Source organism: Arabidopsis lyrata, assembly GCF_000004255.2.
Source record: "Arabidopsis lyrata subsp. lyrata unplaced genomic scaffold ARALYscaffold_1, whole genome shotgun sequence".
In the NCBI taxonomy this organism is placed as follows: Eukaryota; Viridiplantae; Streptophyta; class Magnoliopsida; order Brassicales; family Brassicaceae; genus Arabidopsis; species Arabidopsis lyrata.
The window spans coordinates 8,103,523-8,131,232 of NW_003302555.1; the positions used below are offsets into that span (position 1 = coordinate 8,103,523).

Consider the following 27,710-nt stretch of genomic DNA (forward strand, 5'->3'; position numbering starts at 1 on the left):
ATAGAATACTCAAAACGAAGCCTTGACAAATATGGCTATTTGACAAAATATACAAAATCTGTGATTGTTGGTAGAATCAACCTGACCACTCACAAATTCATATCAAGAATATTCCGGGGAAGGCAATCTCTTCTCCGACGCATGGAGAGTTTCTCAATTTATGTTGCTCGTTTAAACTATCATCCATTATCTTCAACGATCTACACTCTCTACTACAAAATCCTTCATCTCCTCTACACATTCATGAAAGAAAGAAAATTAATTAATATTCAATTTCACTTTATTTGGAGTTGTAATCTGAAAATTTGTCATATGAACTATTAAAAAAGGGCACATTGGAGGAGCTTACTTGTACATGTAAATGTCTTTGCCTTGAAGTTTCTTCTTACACAAGCAACATGAAGTCAGAAAATCTGGAGAATCTCTCAACACCTCTCTCTTCTTCACCGGTGATACCTCGACCATTTCTATCGATTTTTTCAATCTCTGATCACCGGTCGATAGATTCTGACTAAATTCAAATTCTTCTTCGTTGTAATAGACTTTGGTCCGGCCATCACGAGTCGTGACGCAAGTGTATTCCTCAGAGTCAGATAGATCAATATCCGTCGCCAATTGGACTCTCCTACGATAGCGAACCAGATCGTATCCGTTTGAACCGGTTGTAGGATAGCAAACCGGATTGATCCCGATGCCGGATTTCTCAAGCGCAGCGACGATACCTAAACCAATTCCACCGCCGTCTTCGTACCTCTTCGAACTTCCAGGCGAGGGAAATTTCATATCTAATGGACTTGTTCGACTAGCCGTGAAATTTGCCGACGTAATAATCGAGTTTATTCCTGGAACCACCATGTGGGAGAGTGTCCAGGTCATTGGATTGCTTAATGACATAATCGAAAAACTGAAGTAAAAAAAAAAAAAACAGAGAGATGTATTTAACGATGAGAAGAGCAATGGAAGATGCAAATCTTTATAGGAAAAAAATCTGTGAATATGGAGAAGAGAAAGAAGATGAAATGGAGAAGCTACAGACTTAGCCCTACCGGATATCCGCATTTCTTTACGGGTCGGATATTCGCATTTTGTTTGTTAATAAGCTCTTTACGTTATGTAACTTTTAGTTTTATTATTAAACTCTTTTTTCTTTCAATATCCAGATTCCTTTTTTTTTTTTTGTACTTACTAGTCTACACACACATATTATATTAATGTTTTTCCACTTGTAATTTAATAATGCAGTATGTAATTTCAGATAATTACGTAACTAGATTCTTAATTCTTCTTCTTCTTGTATCACATTTGTCATTTTAACAGTGGCTAAGACAATCAATACCCTTATTGGTTTGAATTGGCCTGAAATATTATTATTGGGCTTAGTCGTACAATTAAAAATAAGAATAGTAATTGGGCCCAGTGAAAGCGATCGGAGTGGATGATAATATGATCAATTGACGTCACAAGTGTTTTATCCAAATATATTTGTTTTATTAAGTTGGCCTTTTCCCATCTGAAAAATTCTAACACGTGGGAAAAAAATAATGAATGAATTTCCCTTATCCCAATGATCCAAAAAAATTGGGTAAAAAGAATAACAAAAAAAAATTAAAAAACCCAAATCAAAATTTTCAGATTGTGAATCACATGAAATTCAAAAATTCCAAAGAAACATGGAACCACCTTCGTAATCCTCTTCTCCTTGATAATAATCTTGTGTAGGTGAAAGCTGCTCTCTGAAACGATCACCGGAGTATTCATCGGAGAAATCATCAAACCCAGGGAATAACCCAAACTCCGAAGCGAAATTACCCGAACCAACAGTCGGAAGCATAGTCAAGAATTCCGAATCAATGTCCATCGATGTTGAAGTCGACTCTTGCCGTATCTCGTATCCTGCTCCTCCGCCACTTGAATCATCCTCCGACGAATTAGCGAACCTAGCAGCAGCTTCTCTGATCTCAGATCGCGACAAGTTTCGTCCGTCGTTGATCACCGGAGGGTTATCAGGGAAATTGAACTTGGCGTTGTTGCCACGGAGGCAATAAAGAGCCGCGTCGAAAGCACGCGCCGCCTTCTCAGGAGTATCGTAAGAGCCCAACCAAATACGTTCTCTGCTGTTTGGTAGTCTGATCTCTGAAACCCATTTCCCCCATTTCCTCTTCCTCACTCCTTTGTACTTTGACTGCATCGAAGAAGACGATCCCTCCTCCATCACAAATTAAACCAACCCGGTACGATTTCTCTGTTTCCGTTTTTTTTTTTAAAGTTTTTCAGTGAGCTCTGTTCTTCAGTGTTAGTGTTGATTTGAATTGAGATGATATAATTTGGCGCTTTAGAAATGTATTTATACGAGTGAAAAAAAGAGTGAAGAGTGAGTTTTTGACTTTTTATGGCGCGTGAAGAAGAAAGAATGTCAAAATCATAGGTCAAAGGGAGCGCGTTTGCACTTAAAACGCCGCAAAGTGTCAGGGGAATGGACACGTGGCGGATGTTAGAAGAAGCTTTAGTCTTAATGTGTGTGGTCACGCGGGAAAAGCTCAGAGACTGTTTGGTTTTCTTGTCCATGTCCTTGTTTTTCACGTGATTCTTTCTTTAATTCCTCTTTCGTTTTCAAAACGTTGGATATTTTTGCTGCGTCTAGATGATTCTGGTTTAAAAGAATCTGAAATGATCCCAGATTCTTTAGGAGGCATTGAAGAGAAGAAGAGAGGACCAAAAGATTCATGGTTAATGAAGGTAATTGTTTAGTTACATTACATCTTAGTATCTCTGTATAAAATTTGCTCTTCATAGACTTGTCAAGCATTATACTTTGGTTATACAAATATGTAAACAAGAAAGTACAACAACATCAAGTTAGAATGAAAATTCAAATCACTGTCCTATAAAAATGTATATATACCTTGCAGTATCTTCTTCTTCCTCTCAGTTTGTTGTTTGCAGTACACACACACAAAAATAAAGCTGTACTTTGCGATGGCCTCAGAATGATCTTGATGTAAGTTGATTTGGTATACTTTTTTTCTATCTGTTGAATGAAGCTGCAGCGGAAGTGTCTTCATAGTGTACTTTCCAAGCATTTCCGCTGTCTGTTTCGCTGCAGGCTTGGTTTGTGATTGGGATAGCTGCAAGATCTCCGTCTAAGCTCATTTGCTGAACTTCTACTGATGATAGTATCTTTATGTTCTGCACGCAGTTCACAAACTCTCTGTGCAAAAAAAACAAACAGACAAGAATTATCAGAATTGTTCAATCTTGAATCTTGATTGTTACAGAGTGATTTTTCAGGTTTGGAACGTACTCCCAAGGATCATCACCAACGAGTAAAATATCGTTTTCATGATCGGTGTATACGAGTTTCCAGTCAGAGGTTAGCGGATCTTCAAGCTGTCCTTCGATGCCAAACATTCTTGCTAAGTCATGCCTAAGTTCATCATAGCCGCTATAACGGGTAACATCTATTGATCTTCCTACTGATCCTCGTTTTTGAACCTTCAAGGTTTCATAACTTTCGGCAATTAGCATTCGAGAATTAAGAAGCAAAAGATTAGAGCTTTGGAAAGGGAGAGAAAGACCTTTGTATATGTGCGCATTCGTTGAGTCTGATTGGGCCACAGTCCTCCACCATTCATGATGCCGGAATCATTGATGCCACCAACCTCATTTGAACATCCGGACTTAAAGGGAATGCTGGGAATACCAAATGACTGAGAACTGATTGCAGCACTGGATAGCTCCGTCTCAATGTCTCTTGGTGCGTTGCCATAGTTGGGAACCAAGTTTTGAAAGTCCTTTTGAGAATAGAGAACATCAGAAGTTACGGCTTCGAGATTACCAGGGAAAGCTAAGTTGTTTCTTGGATGATGAGATTGGCAGTCTCCATCAAAACCAAATGATGGTAGTGGGAAAGTCTGTTGCTGCTGTGCAGGGCCAACAACATCAGGACAATACGTCGCTCCCGCTGTAGATACATCGATTTGATCTGTTACCGCGCCTTTAAATCTGAACTGTTCACCACCACTCTTCAAATTTACCATGCCTTGATTGAACCGGCTCTCGGTTTTTGTATAATGCTCTTGGACCGGATTGCTTGCACGATCAAAGACTGAATCAGATGCAGATACAGATGCAGCTTGTCCTTGTTGTTGATTTCTGCTCAGGAAATTCGTCGGTGAAACATTATCATGTCCGGTGTGATTGGCGGAAGGTGAGGTTGAACACGAAGGAGCTTCTCCATCTGTGTGACCAGAATGTGATTGTCCGGCGGCTACTAGATTTTTGTTGTTCATCTGTTCTTGCTGCTGATGACTCACCTGAATCTGTGGAGGCTGCATGAAAGTTGAAGCTGAGAAGCTGTTATTACCATGTGCCAAGGGCTGTTGATTCTGCGATGACAGAAGTTGTTGCAATTGATGGCTTTGTGTCTGCTGCAACACGGATAATTGTGGCTGTAAGGATGAGCTTACTGGAGGAACCGACTGCTGCTGTTGCTGCTGCTGTAGCTTCTGCAGTAGCTGCAACTGAAGCTGTTGTGACGGACTTGGTTTTGATGATTGTTGTTGCATTTGGAGTTGCTGAGGATTTTGGGACAGATTTTGTTGTGACGAATGCAGAGAGGACTGTTCTTGCTGGTTTCTTAATAACTGGCTACTATTATGCAATTCCAGTTGCTGCTGAAACTGCATTTCTTGCACAAACGATGTCATTTGAGACGAGCCTTTATTCCCCACTGAATTTATGTTCTGGTGTATCATTTTAGCACCACTAGGGAGCATTGACTGCTGCTGAAGCTGAGACTGAGAGAATCCAGTAGGTTGGTTTGGATTTTGACAAGAGACTTGGTTAGCAACAGCACTCGCACCATTGCTATAATTCCCTTGTTGCTGCAGCTGTTGGTGTGAAATCTGTAGTTGTTGTTGTTGTTGTTGTTGCAGCTGTTGTTGTTGTTGTTGTTGTTGTTGTTGTAGCGATTTCACCATGGCTGGTTGTGCTTGCATCTGTTGGCTGATATGGTTAACCGTGTTTGATTTGTTGAATTGGGAATTTGCGGAAGAGAGGTTTGGGGACTGGAAGTTCAAAAGCTTCGAAGGGTCGTTGGAAGCAAAATTGTTTGGTAGGTTATAAGATGAGAGCGCAGACGGGAGCTGAGGAGTAGCAGAACCTGACAATGGATTGTTTTGCTGCATGCTCATCCATTGAACTAGACTTAAACCAGGGAACATCGAACTCTGCGCATCTTTCATCCCAAAATCTTCTCCCATCCAAGGCATTGCTCTCTTGAAAGCGTTTTCCATGTCCAACTCATCATCTGCAACAACAAACCTCCAAGGTTAGTATCCGGAAACTAGTCAAACAGCTATGGAAAAAAATTATGGAAAGCAGTAAAGTCACCTGGCATCCCCGGTTGCCTCGGGTACTTAGGTCTGAAAAATGGAGGAGGGCATATGTAAAAAGGAGTTATGACGGGTTCGATTTCCCATATGGATACTCGGCTTGGCCTATCTCCAGCTGTTGATTCATCCCATCCTACCTGTTTAAACCATGAACAAAGATTCAGGAAAAGATTCAGAAGAAATGACCATCATAAACAGTTTAGCATAGCTCGGATATATCATTACCTGAAGATTACGCCATTGTGAGCCTTTCCATCTTACAGGGTCAAGATCACTAATGCCAGTGACTGTACCCATATATCTGCGAACCCCACAATCCTCGGTCTCAAACATCATCCGGAATCTCATTCCTAGAGATACTTGAGCGTACAAGGCTTTGTTGTATTTGGCTAAAGGAACAATAAACTCTGAAGGACTTGCCCTTGGATTGAAGAAGATGGTAAAAGGGCTACTATTGGCATTAGCATGAGCTGCAGCTGCAAGAATCCCAATGTGCATACTGTCGCTGGATATGACCGATGAGGAAAGAGTCGGAGTTTGTCTATTTGCACGTCTTATACCCAACATCAGCTGTGATTTCTCATCTCTGCAAACCCAAGTGCCCTTATGAGAAGAGGAAAGTCCAATCCTGCTTAGTGTTTTGATCAAAGTATGACTCATACCTTACAAACAAAACTGAATCACCCGCGAAAAGTCTCTTTGTGCTAACAAAAACGCTCCAACCTGTGGTAAGCAAGTGTCTTTTTGGTTGGCCTGAGATCAGATTACAGCAAAGAAAACAACTCAGGTTGAATTTTTCAATCTTTTGGACTAATAAACCAAACTTGAGATGATTCAAACCTCGATAGATATGTCTGAAAGTCCATGTAGTATCATGTAAATCTTTAGCTACAATCTCTTGCGCAGGCGGTTGCATAGAGAAATCCTATTTTTAAGCACCCTCAGAACTTTTAGCAAAACAGATATATAAAGATAAAGCAGAAGAAATTGAGAGTAGCTTTGATCAGAGACATACAAGAGGAGGGAATATCTTCTCAGCTGCACGACGCGGTACAGAGAATCCACCATGAGTGCTTGTGTCACTTGCAGTAAGAGTCTTGCAAAAAAACTCAGTAGGTTGTCTGTTTAGCTTCAAGCCCATATCAGAAGCTAGCAATGCTTCTCTATCATACTGTTACACATTTTGAGTAAAGATCAGCTTCAAAATCCTCAAACTTAAACCAAGGTACCAGAAAAAGAATGATGATTCAGACCTTATTCACAGGTTGAAGAGTCATTTGTGCATAGACTTCATCGGTCTCGGTATCAGCCTGATTCAGAATTTAACAAAAGTCATGATTAGTTCTTCATCCTCTTCTCCTCTATCTGATTTTGATTCACAAGTTGGAGGCAAAAGAGACTTACATGTAATGTAACACTGTGAAGCAAGCAAATCAGCTTAGAAGGAAGATTTGGGTAATTTGGTATAAAATCAGTTTGCTTCTGCATCGATGCTGCAACCTGAAAAGGGTTCAGTGAACTTAGATTGCTATCAAAGGTTTCAAACGCAATAAAACAGCGTTTGGAACTTACTTGCTCGCTGTGTCCTTGAGGAAAGTAAACCACAAGACTTCCCACAGGAGGCAATGAAACTAAAGGCCCTGCACAAGCGTGCCATAGTTGAGAATTGATTGGTTTCTTCTCTCCTGTTCATCATCACATAAAACATATTCAAATCTGTTCAAATCAAGAAATTTTGCATATTTTCATGTAAAGTATGGAAATTTGCGGCATTTATGTTTCAACCACTTTATTAAATAGACTGATAGAAGAACTCGATTTGTGGCTTTGTGCTGACTCCAAGTTGAAATTGAATAACAAAACAAAAAAAAATCACAGAAACATGAAATGCAGAGACTGTAAACCCAGAAAGCTTGAGAAAGAGATTGAATTTAAAATCTCGAAATTTAAAGCTTGTTGTACCTTCGTTGGAAGTGGGAAGAAACCCATTTGATGGAGCCTTCATGGTTTATAGAAACAAAAAAAAAAAAAAAAAAAAAACTTTTGTTTGTTGGAGGAAAGAAACAGAGTTCTTCTTCAGCAGAATTAACGAATCTGTATTTGCTCTTAACTCTAAAAAGGAGAAAAATAGAGAAGAGAAGAGCACGAGAGAAACTAAATAATGATTTTGAAAACGAAAATCATTTCTTCTAAGCAAAAAAAAAGAAACAAAAGGCTTTTCTTATTTAGTTCATATGAATATTTGAAGCTTCAAAGCAAATTTTTAAGCTCTTAAAAGCTTTGAAACTTTTCTTTTTTTCGTGTTTCTGCAGATTCTCAAGTGTTTTTTTTTTCTTTCTTTTTTATTTAAAAAAAAAAAAATTAGGATTTTGAGATTTAAGCCGATTGGGATCGGATACATGCGGAAAGATGAAATATTTTCTTATGCCTTGTGACGTGGCACCCCACTTGATGTCTTCTTCTTGTCGGTCCCACCTTTTTTTTTTAAGACTAATCTTTTTCATACTGTAATTTATGTTGTTGGAAAAATAGTCCATGGTTTAAAAAATCTGTTAACTTTCCCTCGTTCTTATAACCATTTTTTTATACTTTAGTAGTAATATGGAATTTCTTGTCAAGGTAATGGTAATTTCTTACGAAGGTTATACCATAAACCCGATTTTGAAGAGAACTTGAGAATAAGGTGTCCCACTTTTTTTCTTTTATGTACAGATTTTTTTGTTGTTATAATATAGCTAATAAATTTATTCATTTATATGGATTGGTCCAAATTAAGACATATCCGTATAATGCGAGAAAAAAACTTTGGAAATACACTTATTTTAATGCAATAATAGAAAGAGTAGTTTAATTACTTAATGTATGATTAGAATAATATTCCTTTTGATACGCAATGGAGCACCCACTAGCCGCAAAAGGAGGAGAACTTCACATGTTTACAGAGCCACGGACATCATTATACTCCAATTAAAGCTAACCTTCATGTGTAATTATTAATCTTCTGATTTTTTAAATCAATAATAAAGTGTTCTTTTTGTTTTAATTAATGTATAAAGTTCTTTACGATTAATCTGGACCGGAGTAGAGTAGTTCCTTACTTTCAGCTCTCTACGTACAAATATTAAATGTAGTTGTAGAGCCTTTTCCTATTTAACGCCATCTTTCTTATTGAATTTTACTTTAAATTAACATATTTATAGTATTTGTTTTTCAGAATTTTTTAATAAGAACAATCTCAGTTTATAATTTCATATGCATTTTAGTTGGGAGATTTTGACCTAATTATTACCTTTTGTTTATTTATATTGCACTATTGTGGCTTTTCTATCTTTAGACAAACGGAATTTAATTTGGAACATTTAAATATCTTTCGTGAACAACTCTGACTCTTTTCATAGTAGATAGATATATTCTTTACTGATTTTAGGTCAGTACATTGAGAAGATGATTGTTCAATGTATTCATTCAATCAAATATCCGAATATGTATTAATATATACAAGAATCAAATATATGTTAGTTAATGTTTTGATCAAAACAGAATAAAATTACTGCAGTAAAAAATTTCACAATTAAAAGAATTCAAGTGGTAATCTTTTAATTGGTGAGAACATATATATGAGATGTCACACCACTAAATGGACATTAAACAAAAACCATAAAGAGCTCACTAATTTATATGTTCAACTTATCGAGGGTATCAAACAAAAATACTGGTGATAGCCATGAAATTAGCAGTTTGATACGTGTTTTTCTTTCTAGAGTTTATAATTTACAAGTTGTAAATAGATTAATCAGACATCTAAATGTTTATAAATGTTAAACAAGAGATGTGTGTATATAATTAATCTTCTAATTCGAGGTGAAGCGATCTCAAGAACTTTTGAATTCTAATGAGCAAAGAAAACTTCAAAAAAAATAATGAATGTAAAGTTTGGTAAGTTAGGGTTAAATATATATATATATAGGATCAAAATTTCAAAAGATATGGGATGACAAAGTAATCTCAACAAGAATAAAAGTAGGCATGCTTTAGTTTTTTTGCTTTTTTTGGGTCAATATTTGCTGCGCGTGGAGAGTATATGTACGTACAACAATTGATGTGTTTAGAAACCACTCCTCATCAAAACGAATTAAGTATTAACCATTCTAATGACACTCAATCATTGTTGATAATTTTTCACCTCCCACTATTGACTTTATATTTATATAATATAAAAGTATAATTGGATTTGATTTATGCATTCTGCAAAAGTTTCCTCAAAAACATACGCATGCATCATATAACAAAAACTTGACTTATGAAGTCCTCAATTTCCCCCATCACTAATGTACAACTACAGAAAGAGTCAGTAAATATGTTAATTTTATTTTTGGTTTTGGGTAAAAAAAAAAAACATTAGAAAATGTATGTGCACGTGAGTGTGGGTGCAGCATGCACGTGAGGTGTGGCAGAGGATGTCGGGAGAGACAGGCTCTAGACTCCGACCGAGTCTTTCGGTTTAGCCAAAATGGTTTTGCTTTTAAGTGAGTGTGTGCCTCTGTGTCTCTTGACTCTCTTCTCCTCATCGTAACCTCCACATACTCTCTCTCGTTTGTTCTAATATTTCCCAACCAACAATATTTTATTTTTCTGTTAACCGGATTTCAGACTATCTTAAAATCTTGTTTGCACACTGGTTTTATGTTTTTTAGTACAAAAGTACATATGTTCTAACAACGTTACAAAAAAAATTATATAACCATGGAATTGCGAACCGAAATCAATATGATAAAAATGTTTATAGCGGCTAACTATGATTGACATTGTGGTGAAAGGAATTGCACTCTAATCTCCATAAGTTGACTATCATCTATTGGTTCAACATTGATGGTTCTCTCACACTTTTTTTTTTTACTTAATAAATAAAAATCGTTTATATAATGCTGTGTCAGATTAATAACCATACATCAAAAATTCATCGGTTCAATGAATAAAATTTAGTTTCTAATTAACTTTGACGTTTTCATATGGTAATTTAATTTTTGACTCGTTAATTGATGTAGTAGTTGTTACACAACTTGTGTGGGTAGAAACTTCACTTTACCTTTGATTATTCACAGTTTTAATTTTCTATTTTGCATAATTTCTAAGCTATGTTCACAACCGCGAATTGATGATCTAGTCAAAAAAAAAAAAAAAAAAAAAACTCTTTTATTATCACTCTGTCACCACAGCTTGGTTTTGCATTTGTTTATTTGTTCAATCCAATGATTAACCCAAATACGGATAAATCTAATATAATTAACCCAAACCGACTCATTAGTACATTTCATTGGCTTGGCATATCAATTTCTGCTAAGACCGACTGAGCACATATGTACATGAAGGTTCCTAAAGTTGTAATTTAATGAAATTCCTAATTAATTAAAATCTTCTCTACGATATTATTTATCTATATAGCATATGGTAACTAAAATTTATTTCATCAGATATTATTAAAACATATAATATGAAGACAAGAGAACAACCAAATTCTTAACTTTTGCAGCTATTGTAAAGAGATCGTTTGTATTGTATGATCAGATACACAGCTAACCATGTTTGGTCAAATAGCTGTAGGTTGAATCGGAGTTAGGGTTTAAAATTTTCTAATGCCATGTAGTCATGGACTCATGGTTGATCATATCATTGTCAACGCTTCAAAAAAAAAAAAAAAAAAAAAAACTATCCCATAGGTTACAAATATTAGTTACATTCGGTACAAAAGTATACTCCCTCCGTTTCACAAAAAATGTCATTTTGTATTTTCAATGTAAAATTTTGAATAAAAATCTAATTTTAACCTTATTTCTTTAATGTATTAATAAGAGAGATAATTCTGTTTAGTGTATTGATAAGAGGTATAATAGAAATTTTAATAATTTTTTTAATATGTGTGAAAAAGTGTAAAATGACACTCTTTATAAAACAGAGAGACTAAGAAAGTATAAAATTGCATAAGTTTTTTTTTTTTTGGATAAATAACATGCATAAATATACAGTTAGTTTTGCCAGTTTGTTATGGTAATTAAAAAATGATATTATATATTGGTAAGTATATTCGTTATTATTCTATTTTCTATATAGGGATGCAATTATTAAACGCGCGAGACATATCATATCAAAATCACTGTGTACGTCTACTACGTAGGCAACAAAATCAACATCAATACACATTTCCCATTCAACTGTTGCCAAGTGAAATTATATTTTTCCACACAATTACACAAACTGTGCAATATTTATAAACATATAAATATTCCAAATACTTTTATAGTCATTTTCCAGATATGTATGCATGGGTGTGTAGGCTATCAATGTTAAATTATTTGAACATTTATTTTGTGTAAATACTTACGAATATTGTTTGTAATATATTTTAAAGAAAAAACATGTGGCTGCTGGTAATGAGTATTACATGATGAGGGATAAAAATTATAGAAAGATTGGTCAAACCTCGACAGCTTCTACATATCTAGAGACAGCTGCACATGTATGTCACTGATTGATGCATACACATATACATTATATATGTATTACAGTATAAACTACTCTCTCATTGTGAATTCCAAAAAATAATAATATTATTCGTTAATAATAACACCATGGTTGATGAACCATTGTCAAGCTGTAACTTATCGTTTCTGTGTGTAAAATATTTTTACATGTTTTTAATGGCCACTCCAAATTTTACATGTCACCGTACCGTGATTTATCGGCGTAAGGGATAGAACTCATGCGAATCTTTGAATTAGGTACGCTAGCTTTTGGGTTGAAATTCTTATTCTCTTACCACCATGTTTATAATTTCATTATCATAAACAGTGCCGGTCCTGTGAAATATGAGGCCCTCTACAAAACAATTTTTTTTGGATGGGTTTTATAGAAAAATCTAAAACTTGAGACCAAATCCTAAAATTTTAAGAAAATGGGGTCTCGTTTTGCAATAACAAATACATAAAATTTAAAAATTGAAACTAAATCTGAAAATTTCAGAAAAAATGAGACCTATTATTTGCAATAACTAATAATTTTGAGGCCTAAATTTGATACTAAAAAATTTTAAAATTCGATTCGTTTTTAATTTAACCGTTTTCTCTCTCGTTTTGGCGATTTCTCCAAAGCCACCTTTTCAGGCAAAACCGCTTCGTTATTCTTCGATCCCGGCCGGCGTCGGCTTCTCTGGCGTCGGTCGGATCCTTCTTCTATTTGCGTTAGTTTTCAAGTTTCTTGTTCTGTATATATCAATAACATCGGCAAAGTGATTCTTATGGCTATCTGATCTCTGTTATTGATTCAATATCTCATCGTCTTTCTCTCGTGTCGAGAGTTCGTATTTCCGATCAAAATCCGGCAAAGGTGTCGGAACAATATCGGTGTCTTTCCGCTAAGGATAAATCCAGGCGGCTTCCTTTGTTTTAATTCAGATTCCTTTGGTCTCCAACACCATCGAGACCATGACCATGACTTCAATTTCTCTAAATCGATAAAGGATTTTCAAACCCAGATATGGGATCCAGGAGATCTGAATTACAAAATTGAAGGTGGTGGAATATTGAAGTCGTGTATACGGAAGTCATATATATGGAAGTCCAAACTATGTACTAGTTATATATACGGAAGTCATGTGATGCTCGTGTTGGAGATTGGTATCTCATTTATGCCTTGCTCAAAGAGATTAATAATTCTCTGCATCGGTGCTATGATTCTTTTTCTTTTGTTGTTTATTTCTTTTAGTATCAAGGAAACATTGCTGCAATTCAAAACTAGAGATATCAACATTGGTTTTGATGATGTGAGATCACTTCTCCAATCTAACCAATTTGTTGCTCCCGTTCATGCTTATATTGTTTATGTGATGGAATTATGGCTGCACCAATTTGGCTTATGTTGGATGGAGATGTTGAGGTTTTGTGTGGTTTTGATCAAATATTGGCGACAAGATTTGATTAGTATTGAGCAGATTTGGTGGATGAGAGATGCATCGGCGATGTTTAGATGGGAACCTATTAACACGAGAGGGTCGGGTACTTGGCATAATACAATAAAACTATATGTGGTTTTGTTGAAGAGAGTTACAGAGACGTCAAAATATTTTAGAAAGACCTTGGTACGGAAGATTTGGTGCCACCGTGTCTATATTTCAGAATTAGTTCTGGGCACATCGGGTTTAATGCTACGTTTTGTTAAAAAAAAAGTTTCAGCCACAAGTTGCTGCATACAAATCGTAACAAAGAGAAATCAAATATGAAGTTGGACAATAACCGATCTTATGATCGGTTAGCGAGTAAGACTACTCTACGGAAAGCATCGTCAAACTCCTTTCTGCTGTATTTTTCTTAGTGTATGACACATACATTTGCGTATGTAATAACTGTGTTACAGTAATTCTGTATATGTCTTTGTAATAACTCTTTGATCTTAATGAAGTTTGATTTTGCCGAAAAAAAAAAAAAAAATTTAAAATTCTGGAGGCCCAATACATTTGTTTCTTAAAAATCTATGGCGGACCGGGCCTGATTATAAATATGAATATATATCGTTATATCGAACCGACATATCTTTTCATTTGAAATACTAATGTCCAAAATATAGTGTGAAAGACTAATGGCTTGCTTTGATATTTTTTCTGCGACTTCATGTAACTCTCATCTATTGTATGTTATGTTATGTAAGAAAGTTTAGAATATATCATCAGTATACACACCTTAGAGATATATAGAAATGATGTAAAAGTTACACGGTATGATATCTTGAAAAGTGATAAGTTTGACTGTAAATTTAGATATTCAAACATTTGAATTTCTGCTTCACTTATAAATTATAATTGATAACAACTACAATTAATACATAAACGAAGACTTATACTCTAGGGTTTGGGATCAGTTTAATAATGGGTTTCAGTTTAAAAAATCTGAAATTCAGAGTTGTCTTAACATTTTCTCTCTTTCCTTTATACTTGACAACAATGATATATAAATTATGACGCCAGATTTGGAGATTAGCGCATTGGCTTGATATTAGTTATTATGATCTTTAGAATGACACGAATTTACAAATAGCAACCAACACCGAGGGCAAATATAACCAATGAAAAGTTAGAATATGTGGAAACCAACGTTATAAAAGCGAAGATTATGCGACAAGACCCAACTACTTCTCCCTCGTTCACAGTCATCAATCAACAGAGAATCTTACTATCAACATTACACGTTTTTCCTTTTTCTCCAATTCTTTTTCTTACTTTTCATTTCCTCTCTTGTCATTGTAACAATGTTTATAATGGACAGAACAACCAATTCAAATAAAACAGACAACAATATTCGAGGATTTCACCTGTGTTTTTTTTTTTTTTTAGTTTAAAACTTCATCCCTATTATACACTTTCATTTAGCAGAAAAAATTATAAATCCAATTTGTTTTTAAGGATATACTAACACTGCAGAATTCACATCGCAACCACTACAAAACAGAAGAAACCAACAATTTATAGAAGAATTACAATCAAATGGTTATAGTTGAGCAGAATCACCATGTCGATTGAAATTACAAATTGTATGTGTGTATACTTGATTACTGCATAGTTCACATGGCATTTGATTCGGTGCAGTACACTCCGATTTAGTATAAGACATGACTACACAAACTAAAAAATCATGCTTTCTTTTTATATTTACTTTTAAAATATATCTTTCTAAAAATAAAATGATGTTTAAAATAATAAGAACTGTTTAAGAAAAGGTTGTCATCTTTCCCGTGAGTTCAAAATATTGTTTCTATGTGTACGAGTAGTATGACGACATCATATAAATTTCTCGTTGTATTAGCAGGAACAGTTTTCTTGGGATTTGCCCATGTGATTCATATACAAATTTAAGCATCAAACTTAAGAGAGCAAACAAAACAAAACAAAAAAAATTCCTTTTGAGAGAATCCCAATTCAACATATACAAAGTTAGTTTTCCTATTAAAAAAACGCTTTTTTGTTATTTATAGAATCAAAGTAACATTTATTCATATACGGTTAGCACATATATCATCTAAATGGATGCTTTTTTTTTTTTTGAAAAAGGTTTAAAATGGATGCTATTTCAGTGATATTATATTCGAATTTGTATCTATCCGCCAAATATATAAACCATTGAGATTATGAATAATATGGCCACAATTTTCAACTTAAAAAAAAATACATTTGAGAAAGAGAAAACATGAGAATTGTACGACCGATCGAGGATATTGAAACACAAATTAAATATACATATGTATAAATACTAGATTTTAACCCGCGGTACACCACGGGGCTATACTTTAAACAAAAGTTTGAAAATTATCTATAGATATAACCTATTGTTTTGTTTGGTTAAATATACTTACATATGTATATATTATATATATTACCCCGCGATACTTCGGGTCGATTTTTTATAACAATAATTTTTAAATTTTAAGTTGTATTTTTTTGTTAATATTATTTATTTTATTTAGTGTTTAAGATTAGATAACTGTATTTGATTGTTAATCCTAGGATTTCACCCGTAGTATACCGTCCCGTATTAATATCGACCCAAACCCGTCCCACCATATAACCCGTCCCATGAAATTAAACATCATTTTGTTATATTTCTTTTTAATAATATTTTTATTTAAAAACATATACAATTCGAGTCAATTTATAAGTTTGCTTTAAAAAACATATAGTTGTAATGTTTTTATTATAATAAAGTAATAATATATAGATGTTGCTTACTATAGTTATAATCAAAACCAACTAAAAATCTAAGTTTAGTGTTGATTATGAATCATAGTTACGACCAAAAAAAAATTAATCAAATACAATTAGTGTAAATTAACTAATTAAGAAAACAAACAGAAATATAACAAAACTTGCTTTAAAATCGTTAACAAAAAAAGGAAACATCATATTTAAGCAAGATCTTTGGAGCCAAAATCTTTTTTTCATATCTTTTATTTAATTTTCCAAATCTTAAGAATTAAATCCAGTGGCATTCCATTGTAAATAGTAGTGAAAGCCATGATTTATTTCATAATTGTATTCAAAAATGTATATATAGATAGATGTTTATATACATATATAGATAAATGTTTGGATCATGTGTGTATAATATATGGTTTGTGGTAGAGGACATAAGAGCAAACAGAATGATTCGGTGTAATGAAATTCCACAGCTGGTGGCGTTGGAAATGCAATTGGAATGATCCCATGTTAGGTTTTTACATGCCATCACTCGACATGCCTCTCTTTCCGCTTCCCTCCTTTTATTTATTTATTCTTTTTTTTTTTTTTTTTTCATTATCACTTAAGGTTATTAATCTCTCGCTAAATCGTATCATATCCGTCATTAATTAATCTCCTTTAATTATACTTATAACTAATCTTTACTATGTCTCTTTTAATAATTGATAAAACTCGATAGCCTGTCTCCTTCCTTCTCCGATAAATGCCATTTTTCTGTTTTATATCTTAAGTTGTCGTAGATGTGGGATTAAATCAATTAGAAGATGTGCTTATATATCTTATTATGATTCTTGGAGCGATAATTTTATAACAATCAAATTACTTACAATTGTATGGAATATAGGGGTGAGACAAGGATATGACAGTTCCTCGGTCTTAAATTTTATGTTGATAGATAGAGAGATTCACCGACCAAAGTGTCGTCGTTTCGAAGGTCCCCCCACAACATTTGCTTAGAACTTCATCTATCTTCTTGAACAGAAATTAGATGCTACAATTATTGTTCTTGTATTCTTGTCTGTCTTATACATATGTGATCTATGAATATATTTGCATTAAACTATAGAAAAATTCTTGACAATTAATCTTAAATTTTAACAGCAATTCCATCAAAACATACACGCTCGATTTAACTGCAAGTCTTAGTCTCTTAGTAGACATACTACAAATCCAAAACCAAGTAGATAAAGAAAAAAAAGGTAAAATTAATAATAGAGATTATTGCAAATGTGGTTTACTTCGGAAGAGAACAACAAAAAGTCCAAACTTGTCTTCATGGGATTGAAATCATGCCAAGTAACAAGTTTTTCATGTGATCTCTCAGTTGATTTTAAAAATTTTTAAATTAATGTCTCTTTTTCTTTTTTCTCTAAAGTTGTATTCGGATAACTCGATCAGGTTGACCTGGTTTAAAAGGTCATGTTATAGCTTTATGCAGTCGGCAGAGAACTAAAAGGATTAGATCATAGGTGTTGAATGAATACGGACCCCTAAGGTCTCAATTGATAGAATAAGGAAATCGTATATATGCCAGCTCCTCTCTATTCCCCTAATTCCTCTAATTGTGAAGAGATCCTCTCTGTGTGTATATAAGCAGAGCACTATCATCATTCATCAATAATAATCATCCAATTCCATATCTTATCATCAATCACAAGGTACAATATATATAATCTTGCCTTTCCTATTTTTGTGGGATTCTCGTTTCTATTATTTGTCTTGTATAAAAAAATTGTATTCCGCTTCTGCGGAGGAGCGAGAAACGACATCATGTTTCTTAGTTTTCCAAGAGATAGGGGAACCACCAAGCTGAATAAACCAGCCCGTTAGGGAACGATCCGTAAGGGGACATGAGCCAAAATCGGAATCACACCAACCAGTTAGTACCAATGCATGACGTGTTGGCGCGAAGAAGGATCCCTTGACCGGGACTTGATTTTAGATAGCGGACAACACGAAGAGCAGCTTCCCAATGTTCTGTTTTCGGGTCATTCATAAACTGAGAGAGAATGTGGATGGCATAGGACATCTCCGGACGTGTGGTTCCAAGGTAAATGAGACGACCAACTAGACGACGATAGCGAGCTGGGTCGGACATAGAATCACCAGAAGCCAATGCAAGCTTATGATTTTGTTCCAAAGGATGAGATACAGGTCGAACACCAAGCAAATCCGTTTCCGAAATTATATCAAGGGCATACTTGCGTTGACATAAGTAAATACCTGTGGGACTGCGAGCAACTTCAATCCCCAGAAAGTATCTTAAGACACCAAGATCCTTCATGTAAAAACATGAGCTCAAGTAATGCTTAAACTCAGTAATCACCGTAAGAGAAGTACCCGTGATTATCAAGTCATCAACGTAGACAAGAACATGTAAGCGGAGATCTTGTTTTTCGAGAATGAACAATGAATAGTCAGAGATATCTTGAGTAAAACCGTAGTCCTTGAGCGCAGATGTAAGCTTTGCAAACCAACAAAGAGGAGCTTGTTTTAAACCATACAAAGCTTTTCGTTGGCGACATACTTTCTGGTTGTCAGGAGATCGGAAACCCGGAGGAAATTGAATGTAGACTTCCTCATCTAGATCACCGTGAAGAAAAGCATTGTGAACGTCCATTTGATGAACTTCCCAATCCATGGAGGCAACTTGTTGAAGAAAAGTACGAACAGTAACCATTTTTGCAACCGGAGCAAATGTTTCGGAATAGTCAATACCTTCGGTTTGATTGTTACCAAGGACCACTAATCTGGCTTTATGACGTTCAAGAGTACCATCTGACTTGTATTTGAGTCTAAAAACCCATTTGCAGCCTAAAGCTTTCTTACCCGGAGGTAAGTCTTCAACAGTCCATGTACCAAGGTTTTCAAGCGATACAATTTCGTCGGACACCGCAGAGCGCCAATTTTTATCCAAAATTGCTTCTTTGTAGCTATGTGGTTCAATACCAGAAGTGATAGCTAGAATATAAGCTTGATATTTTTTAGAAAATTGAGAGCTTGAGATGTAGTTATCTAGAGGATATGGTGTAGCAGATGGATATGGCTGATGTAGTAGAGTAGTGACGTAATTAGCCAACTTAACCGGTGGGAATTTAGGCCTTTTTCCCTTGCCAAGTTCTTCTGGTTCAGGTGACGGAGAATCAGAAGACAAAGCAGAAGATATCGGAGACGATGGTAACGATGAAACAGAGGAGGTCGGAGACGATGGCAAAGACGGAGACTGAACATGAGGAGAATGAGAAACTATGGGAGTGGGAGAACTCATAGTCTCACTGTCCGTGAATGTAGTAGTCGGAGAATCAACGACGACGACATCAATGTCGTCTTCTTCCTCAAGAACAGGTGGTGAAGGAGACGGAGATGGAAGGACTGCAGAGTCCGGAACAGTTATGGGAGTGGACTGTGGTGCCAGAGAAGAAGCAGTCGGTTGATCATCGAAACCAATATCAATAGAATCTAAAGAAACCGGAGAGACATCGTCAATATCAGAAGCTGCAAAGTGAAACTCTGTTTCTTTGAAAACGACATCCCGTGAAACAGAAAATTTTCCAGTTTCAATGTCATAGACCCGCCACCCTTTCTTAGCAAAAGGATATCCAAGAAATATAGATTTATTGCTTCGACTTTCAAACTTGTCACCACCATGTTTCTGTTTATGTACGTAGAAAATGCATCCAAAAACTCGAATGTGATTCATAGGTGGAGGGCGATTATAAATCAATTCAAACGGTGTCTTGCCTTGAAGTAACGGAGTCGGTGTTCTATTGATGAGATAAGCTGCTGTAAGTGCGCAATAGCTCCAAAACTCAATGGGTAAACGAGAGTGAAAGCGAAGAGCACGAGTAACATTTAAAATGTGCCTATGTTTTCTTTCAACTCTCTCGTTTTGCTGCGGAGTACCTACGCAAGACGTCTCATGAATTATCCCTTGTTGAGCAAAGAAGGATGACAAACAAACAAACTCCGTACCATTATCACTCCTAATGGTTTTGATCTTTGTTGAAAATTGCCTTTCAACGAGAGCAACAAAATTCTTGAGATGAGTTGGGGCAGTTTGTTTTGACGGTAGTAGATACAACCACACTGCGCGAGAGTAGTCATCAACAAGAGTAAGAAAATAAGTAGATCCGCAAATAGACGTTGTCCTATAGGGACCCCAAAGATCACAATGCACCAATTCAAAAGGAAAACTCGTTTTATTGCTACTCATAGGAAAAGGATCCCTTGTTTGTTTAGCTCGAATACAAATCTCGCAAGTCTTTGAATCAAATTCACTACTACTAAAATCTGAAAACTGCAACAACTTTAAAGCTTTGGAGGACGGATGTCCTAGCCGACAATGCCACAACTGAGTAGATGATGAGTCCATGCGTGTCACTGCTGCTGCGGTATCCATTCCTCGCAAAAAATATAGGCCATTCTGCTGCCTACTAGCTCCAATCAGAGTCAGTGTGATGCGATCCTGAATAATACACACTTTGTCAGTAATTTAAAAGATGCAGCATCTGTCTTTAGTTAACTGTGAAACCGAAACTATATGACAATGAAGACCATCAACAAAGAATACTTCATGGAGTTCTAAAGTAGAGCCTAAGGAAACACGTCCGTGTTTTGTAGCAGTGGTAAACCTTCCATCAGGAAGTTTAATAAGAACAGGAGGCATGTCACAAACATCACGCAAAAACCCGAGAGTACCCGTCATGTGGTTTGTGGCTCCTGAATCAACAATCCAAGACTCAATAAAAAACTTACCAGAACGTGTGTCCGTGGAGGTGTGGTTACGTTCTTCAAGCATTTGGCGTAATTGTTTCCATTGTGCATCGTTTAAACCACTAATGCCGATTCGATCAGCATCAGTTAATGGCGAGACAGACCCAGAAAACATCACAGGGTTAGAAGTGGTTCCAGAAGCTGAGACATGGTGAGCAGTTGTGCCACGCCCGATGTTTTGTTTTCCCTTGAATGTGTTTGGAGATGAGCCACGACCGGTGCTATTGTTGTAGTTGTTACCACGCGGAGAAGATGTGATTGTTTTTCCGCGGATTTTCTCCTTAAGCCAAGGTGGGTAACCAATGAGCTTGAAGCAATTTTCAGCAAGGTGGCCGTTTCTTCCACAATGTGAGCAAACTCTGTTTTCATTAGACTCTCTGTTTTCGGTGTAGCTGTGAGGGCGAGAAGCATTCTGAACTGTGAAGCTAACTCCATCGTGTCTTTCATCATTCAATCTACTTAAGGATTTGGATTCTTCATCCTGTGTAAGTGTATTATAAGCTTCCTCAAGAGACGGTAATGGAACACGGGAAAGAAGAGCCGACTTCACCGGTCCGTAAACTGACTCATCAAGACCCATAAGGAATTGATGGAGTTTGTCTTCTTCACGCTCCTTACGCACTTCTTCCATTGTTTTGGCCTATTGGTAATCAGAGAGGCTTCTCCACAATTGGGAAAGCTTCCCATAGTATGTTTCAATAGGAAGACCTCTTTGACGACAAGTAGCCAACTCTGTTTTTAACCTTTGAACTCTTTGGCCATTCTTAACGCCAAAACGTTTTTGTATATGTGTCCACAACTCATGAGCGTCATCGAGGTGAGACATAGAAGTGGATATACTCTCATGAATGGTAAGCTTCATCCATAAGACGACAAGAGCATTATTCGCGACCCAATCTTCAAAATCGGGATCAATAGCAACGGGTTGAGGAATAGATCCGTCAGCGAAGCCATACTTTTTCCTTGCTTTCAAGGCGAGACGTAGACTAGTGGCCCATTCGTCGTAGTTTGGACCACGTAAGAGCGGTTTAGAGATTAAGGTACCCGGATTATCGCTGGATGTGAGATCATAGGGAGATATGGTCCGGCGTGAAGTGGTGGTGGAGGTAGAAGTGGCTAGAGCAGATTCAGTACTCATTGTTAAGAGGAATTTGTCAAAAGAGAGATTTAACAAAAAAACTAGGTCAAAGAAGTGAAGGAAATTTTTTTTTTTTTTTTTTTTTTGAGAAGAGAGATTTCTTGCAGCGGAACAAGAGATCACAGGATCAAGCATAAAACCTTTTAGTAGTTAGGTTTTGCTCTGATACTATGTCAAAAGGGATTTGAGATTGTAAACTTAACTTTTTTATTGAACAAGATACAAAGATATTGCCTTATATACAAGAAGAGATTAGACCTAGTTTGATTATATACAAAGAAATAAGTAAATGGGCTAAGGGGCTGTGAGGCCCAAGACTTCATATAAACAATATTCATGCCAAGTGTAAGACAATCCAATTCAGAAACATTTAAATCATGATACATAATATTCCATTTTAGTGATCAAAATGATGTTGGATTTATCGACAATCGGGTAGAGAGATCAAGGATGAAACCACAAAACTAAAATCAAACTTTGTTACTTTTATATCTTAACAAATTGAAGAATAAAAATACTTGGGTTCACCTCAATCAAAAAGTCACTATTTACCTTTTGTATCCAGATTTTGTTATAATAATTACTTTATTTTATGGTGTATATAAATATATTTAATGGAGAAAGAATTTATACCCGCAGAAGGATCGGGATACTGAAAATAAAGAGATGAGAGGAGGAGAGAGAGTTCTTATAACTTCTTATTGTTGAAGTATGAATTGTGATTTTACATCGAACGAATTCGTTCGTTTATATAGGCGTAAAAAAGTAAATTACTATGCGTGCATAGTGACGGTGGGCTCCACATAAATTAATAAATAACGAAACGTTTAACCCATGTGCGCATCTTTTGCGACTTTACGATTCCTCCTTTTCACGACTTTTATAACACTCCCCCTTGGAGACCAGTGTCACTATGTCTCTTGCGTAATGTCTTCTGTTGTCTCGTTAAAAACCTTTCTAGGAAAACCCGGTGGGAAAAACCATAGTAGGTAAAAAGAGTGCAACCGCGCAAGCTCCCCCTCGAATGATCAGGATCATAACTTACAAGTCTTGTTGACGACGCATTCCAATGTTATGAACATGTTTCCTGAATATAGAGGTGGGTAATGATTTCGTGAAGAGATCCGCAGAATTCTCGGATGATCGGACATATCTTACTTCAATGTCTTTATTCTTCACGAGCTCTTGGGTGTATGAAAAGAACTTCGGAGGGATATGTTTGGTTCTATCGCTTTTGATATATCCTTCCTTTGTCTGAGCAACACATGCAGCATTGTCTTCATACAAGATAGTTGGCTCCGTATTCAGACGAATTCCACTACTCGTTTGAATGTGTCGACTTATTGATCGTAGCCACACGCATTCTCTACTCGCTTCATGGAGTGCAATGATTTCAGCATGATTTGAAGAAGTAGCTACAAGTGTCTGCTTCTGAGAACGCCATGATATAGCAGTACCTCCAATCGTGAATACGTATCCTGTTTGGGATCGAGCTTTGTGTGGATCTGATAAATATCCTGCATCTGCAAAACCAATCATTTGACCATTTATATTTTTAGGATAAAATAACCCTAAATCAATAGTCCCTTGAAGATAACGAAAGATATTTTTAATTCCGTTCCAATGTCTTCGTGTAGGAGATGAACTAAATCTAGCCAAAAGATTGACTGAAAATGATATATCAGGTCGAGTGCAATTTGCAAGATACATAAGGGCTCCAATTGCACTTAGATACGGTACTTCAGGACCGAGTATCTCTTCATTCTCCTCATGCGGTCGAAATGGATCACTCTCAACGTTAAGTGATCTAACGACCATAGGAGTACTAAGAGGAGTTGCCTTATCCATGTTGAATCGTTTTAGCACTCTTTTAGTATACGTGGATTGGTGCACAAATATACCCTTTTGGGAATGTTCAATTTGTAGGCCAAGACAAAACTTTGTTTGTCCGAGATCTTTCATCTCGAATTCCCCTTTTAAATAGTTTGTTGCTTTCTTTATTTCATCTTGAGTCCCAATTATATTTAGATCATCAACATATACCGCGATTATCACAAATCCGGATTTTGTTTTCTGGATGAAAACACATGGGCATATAGGATCGTTTACGTATCCTTCTTTCGTTAAATGTTCACTGAGACGATTATACCACATTCGCCCAGATTACTTTAACCCATATAATGATCTCTGTAACTTTATTGCACATAACTCTTTGGGTTTAGATTTCAATGCTTCTGGCATCTTAAACCCGTCGGGAACTCTCATATAGATATCTGTATCTAATGATCCATACAAATATGCTGTAACAACATCCATGAGACGCATTTCTAAATTTTTATCAGCCGCTAGACTCATCAAGAATCTAAACGTTACTGCATCCATAACGGGGGAATATGTTTCCTCATAATCAATCCCGGGTCTTTGAGAAAATCCTTGAGCTACGAGACGAGCCTTGTATCTCGTAATTTCATTTTTCTCATTTCGTTTTCTAACGAAAACCCACTTGTATCCAACCGGTCTCACATCTTCAGGTGTGAGTACGATAGGTCCGAATACATTTCGCTTATTGAGCGAATCAAGTTCGACTTGTATTGCATCTTTCCATTTTATCCAGTCATGTCTCTTTTGACATTCATATACCGACTTTGGTTCTGGATCCTCGTTTTCCTCATCAATTTCCTTTGACAAAAGGTATGAGAAAACGTCATCAACTTCATCCATTTTATTTCGATCCCAGATCTTTCCATTATGGATATAGTTGATAGAAATCTCATGATTTCCTTCAGGCTCATGATGCTCATCATTGTCATTAGACTCATGATTTGTTTCTTCCAAAATGCTTTCTGCTATTTTGGGAATATCATGCTTTTCAACTTCCTTTCGTTTTCTAGGATTTTTATCCTTAGCACCAACTGGTCTACCACGTTTCAAGCGTGTTTTAGACTCACGTGTATCATCTGCTTTACCACTTTCTTGTGGAATTTCAATTCGAGAAGGGACATTTGCAGCTGGTATATATGATTTAGTTACCGTTTTGGTATCTGCAAAAGCATCGGGAAGTTGATTTGCTATACTTTGCAAATGCACAATTCGTCGAACTTCTATTTCTGACTGTTTTGTAGGAGGATCAGGGTGTAACAGGGATGGTACACACCATTTGATTTCTTTCCCTACTTGCTTATTTTCTCCCCCTAGAACCGGGAATACTTTCTCATCAAAGTGACAATCGGCAAATCGTGCCGTAAAGACATCACTAGTCTGCGGTTCTAGGTATCTTATAATTGATGGAGAATCACAGCCAATATATATTCCCAACCTTCTTTGTGGTCCCATCTTTGTACGTTGTGGTGGTGCTATAGGCACATACACTGCACAACCAAAAATTCTTAGATGGGATATATTTGGTTCTCGACCAAATGCTAACTGTAGTGGGGAGTATTTATGGTATGCACTTGGTCTTATCCGAATGAGTGCTTCTGCATGCAAAATGGCATGTCCCCATACAGAGGTTGGAAGTTTTGATCTCATGATCAATGGTCTTGCAATCAATTGCAGACGTTTAATTAATGATTCAGCCAAACCATTTTGTGTGTGAACATGAGCTACATGATGTTCTACTTCAATTCCCGTTACCATACAATAATCATTGAATGCTTGGGATGTGAATTCACCAGCGTTGTCTAGTCTAACTCTCTTAATAGGGTAATCAGAAAACTGAGCCCTCAGTTTGATTATTTGAGTTAGAAATCTCGCAAATGCAATATTTCGAGATGATAATAGACAAACATGTGACCATCTGCTGGATGCGTCAATTAATACCATGAAATAGTGGAATGGTCCACATGGTGGATGTATTGGTCCACAAATATCTCCTTGAATTCGTTCAAGGAATTTTGGTGATTCTTTATCAATTTTGGCTGGCGATGGCCTTATGATAAGTTTTCCAAGAGAACATGCAGCACATGTCTTTTTATTCCCATGATATATCTCCTGGATTTTCAATGGGTGTCCATGTGAGCTCTCTATGATTTTTCGCATCATCGAGGTGCCTGGATGACCTAGGCGATCATGCCATAATGTGAATCTTCTGGATTTCTTTTAATCACTAGATGCGATTCGATTGCACTTATATGAGTATAATGCAATCCTGAAGGAAGTTTTGGAAATTTTTCCAATATAAGCCTTTTTCCCGATTTATCAGAAGTTATGTACATATACTTCTTTTCATTCTCAGTTGCAGACTGAGTATCATATCCTTGAAGGTATATGTCTTTGAAACTCAACAAATTCCTTTTAGATTTTGGAGAATACAAGGCATTTTTTATGGAAAACTTGGTTCCATTAGGCAACATAAAGTTGGCCATACCAGTTCCTTCAATCACGTCTACAGGACCTGATATTGTATTGACAATAATGTTTGCCGGTTTTAAGTTAGGGAAATATCTTTTGTCCTTTAGAATAGTGTGTGTTGCCCCACTATCTGTTATGCAAATTTCTTGAGCCATTTCCTTGGAGATTGTTTCATCCATTTCTGTGATTAAGATAAACATCAATAAAAAGAAAGTAAATTTTATTCATGAAAGGAAAACACACAATAATTATATATTAAATTGTTGTTAAAACAACATTATTTTTCAAAATAACAAAAGCATAATATTATATATATGGCATAACTAGAGACTATTTCAGCAGTCTCAATACAAGCTCTTTAGTTAACCACATGAGCGGTCTCATTAATCTTTTCCGCTATTAGGAGTGCCACAAATAAATCCGAAAATTCGGTATACCCTTATGACATATACAGTTTTTGCTGGGTAATGTGGTTTTCATGAAACGTGGTATACGTTTTCTCAAGCATCTGAGAATCAGTGATAATATCACCATAATATTTTAGTTTAACCACAATTTCCATCATAGCGGAATTATAATCCATCACTTTATCAAAGTCTTTGAACTTTAGACTTTGCCATTCATCCCAAGCAAGTGGGAGATTTATTGCCTTTCGATTATCAAATCGAGCCTTTAGGGATTCCTAGATCTCTCTGGGATCTTATATGTGTGCATAATCACATATCATACTTTCATCAAGGTGTCTTAAAATAAAGATCACCAATTTTTCCCTTTCTTGAACCGTCGAAATATTATTCTCTTTTACGGTTTTTATTAAGCCAAGAGATTGTAAATGTAATTCGACGTTGGCAATTCAAAAAATATATAATTGGCCAAAGTGATGTGCAGAGCCAAAAACTTAAGCTTCTCAATATTTGCCATTTGTTTTCTAAAATAAAAACATGGAATATTATTAGAAATCTTTATTTAATTTATTTTAAAACATATTTAAAATAAACCGTTTACATTAATAATGCAAGCGATTACAAAAAGAAAAAGCGTACAAACAAATAAACTAATGTTCAAACGAAATTCTTGCGGAGTAAAATCTACAACGCAAAGATTATAAATACACATAATAATGATTCCAAAAACAAATATTAAGAATAATCGAAACATTCTTCAAAACTTCAAAACTTCAAAATTCTTCTTCTTTTTTCAGAGAGAGTTTTTAGAGAGATGAAAAAATTTTGTTTTGATGAAATGAATGAGAAAATAAGTGTATTTATAGATTGAAAAA

The 27,710-nt window shown here is 35.8% G+C and overlaps 3 protein-coding genes across 3 annotated transcripts; all 3 read right to left on the bottom strand.

The window, feature by feature from the left end:
• Window positions 1–6: 6 nt before the first annotated feature.
• Window positions 7–1,242, bottom strand: LOC9326387. Its single transcript, XM_002892986.2, has 2 exons — window positions 350–1,242; window positions 7–233 (listed from the first exon to the last, which is right to left on the bottom strand). The coding sequence occupies exons 1-2, from the start codon at window positions 1,057–1,059 to the stop codon at window positions 98–100; spliced, it is 846 nt and encodes a 281-aa protein (XP_002893032.2). The 5' UTR covers window positions 1,060–1,242; the 3' UTR covers window positions 7–97.
• A 224-nt stretch (window positions 1,243–1,466) lies between these two features.
• On the bottom strand, window positions 1,467–2,335 carry LOC9329095 (ethylene-responsive transcription factor ERF017). Its single transcript, XM_002892987.2, has one exon. It carries the CDS (start codon window positions 2,210–2,212, stop codon window positions 1,652–1,654), a length of 561 nt encoding a protein of 186 aa, XP_002893033.1. The 5' UTR covers window positions 2,213–2,335; the 3' UTR covers window positions 1,467–1,651.
• A 373-nt stretch (window positions 2,336–2,708) lies between these two features.
• LOC9329096 (auxin response factor 19) lies at window positions 2,709–7,743 on the bottom strand. The gene is made up of 12 exons (XM_021014383.1): window positions 7,356–7,743; window positions 6,966–7,078; window positions 6,798–6,893; window positions 6,647–6,703; window positions 6,409–6,564; window positions 6,234–6,318; window positions 6,056–6,146; window positions 5,619–5,979; window positions 5,392–5,530; window positions 3,576–5,308; window positions 3,302–3,492; window positions 2,709–3,208 (listed from the first exon to the last, which is right to left on the bottom strand). Exons 1-12 carry the CDS (start codon window positions 7,396–7,398, stop codon window positions 3,025–3,027), a joined length of 3,249 nt encoding a protein of 1,082 aa, XP_020870042.1. The 5' UTR covers window positions 7,399–7,743; the 3' UTR covers window positions 2,709–3,024.
• Between the last annotated feature and the right edge of the window lie 19,967 nt (window positions 7,744–27,710).

What these genes read in the sequence shown, in the direction of transcription:
- LOC9329096 (XM_021014383.1), bottom strand. Translation starts at nt 7,398, where the DNA reads ATGAAGGCTCCATCAAATGGGTTTCTTCCCACTTCCAACGAAG. An exon ending in CTCTTCAACCTGTGAATAAG is followed by an intron (nt 6,565 to 6,646) that starts GTCTGAATCATC and finishes AATGTGTAACAG; the next exon opens with TATGATAGAGAAGCATTGCT. An exon ending in GATTCAGTTTTGTTTGTAAG is followed by an intron (nt 5,980 to 6,055) that starts GTATGAGTCATA and finishes TTGGGTTTGCAG; the next exon opens with AGATGAGAAATCACAGCTGA.
- LOC9326387 (XM_002892986.2), bottom strand. Translation starts at nt 1,059, where the DNA reads ATGCGGATATCCGGTAGGGCTAAGTCTGTAGCTTCTCCATTTCATCTT. An exon ending in AAAGACATTTACATGTACAA is followed by an intron (nt 234 to 349) that starts GTAAGCTCCTCC and finishes ATGAATGTGTAG; the next exon opens with AGGAGATGAAGGATTTTGTA.
- LOC9329095 (XM_002892987.2), bottom strand. Translation starts at nt 2,212, where the DNA reads ATGGAGGAGGGATCGTCTTCTTCGATGCAGTCAAAGTACAAAGGAGTG.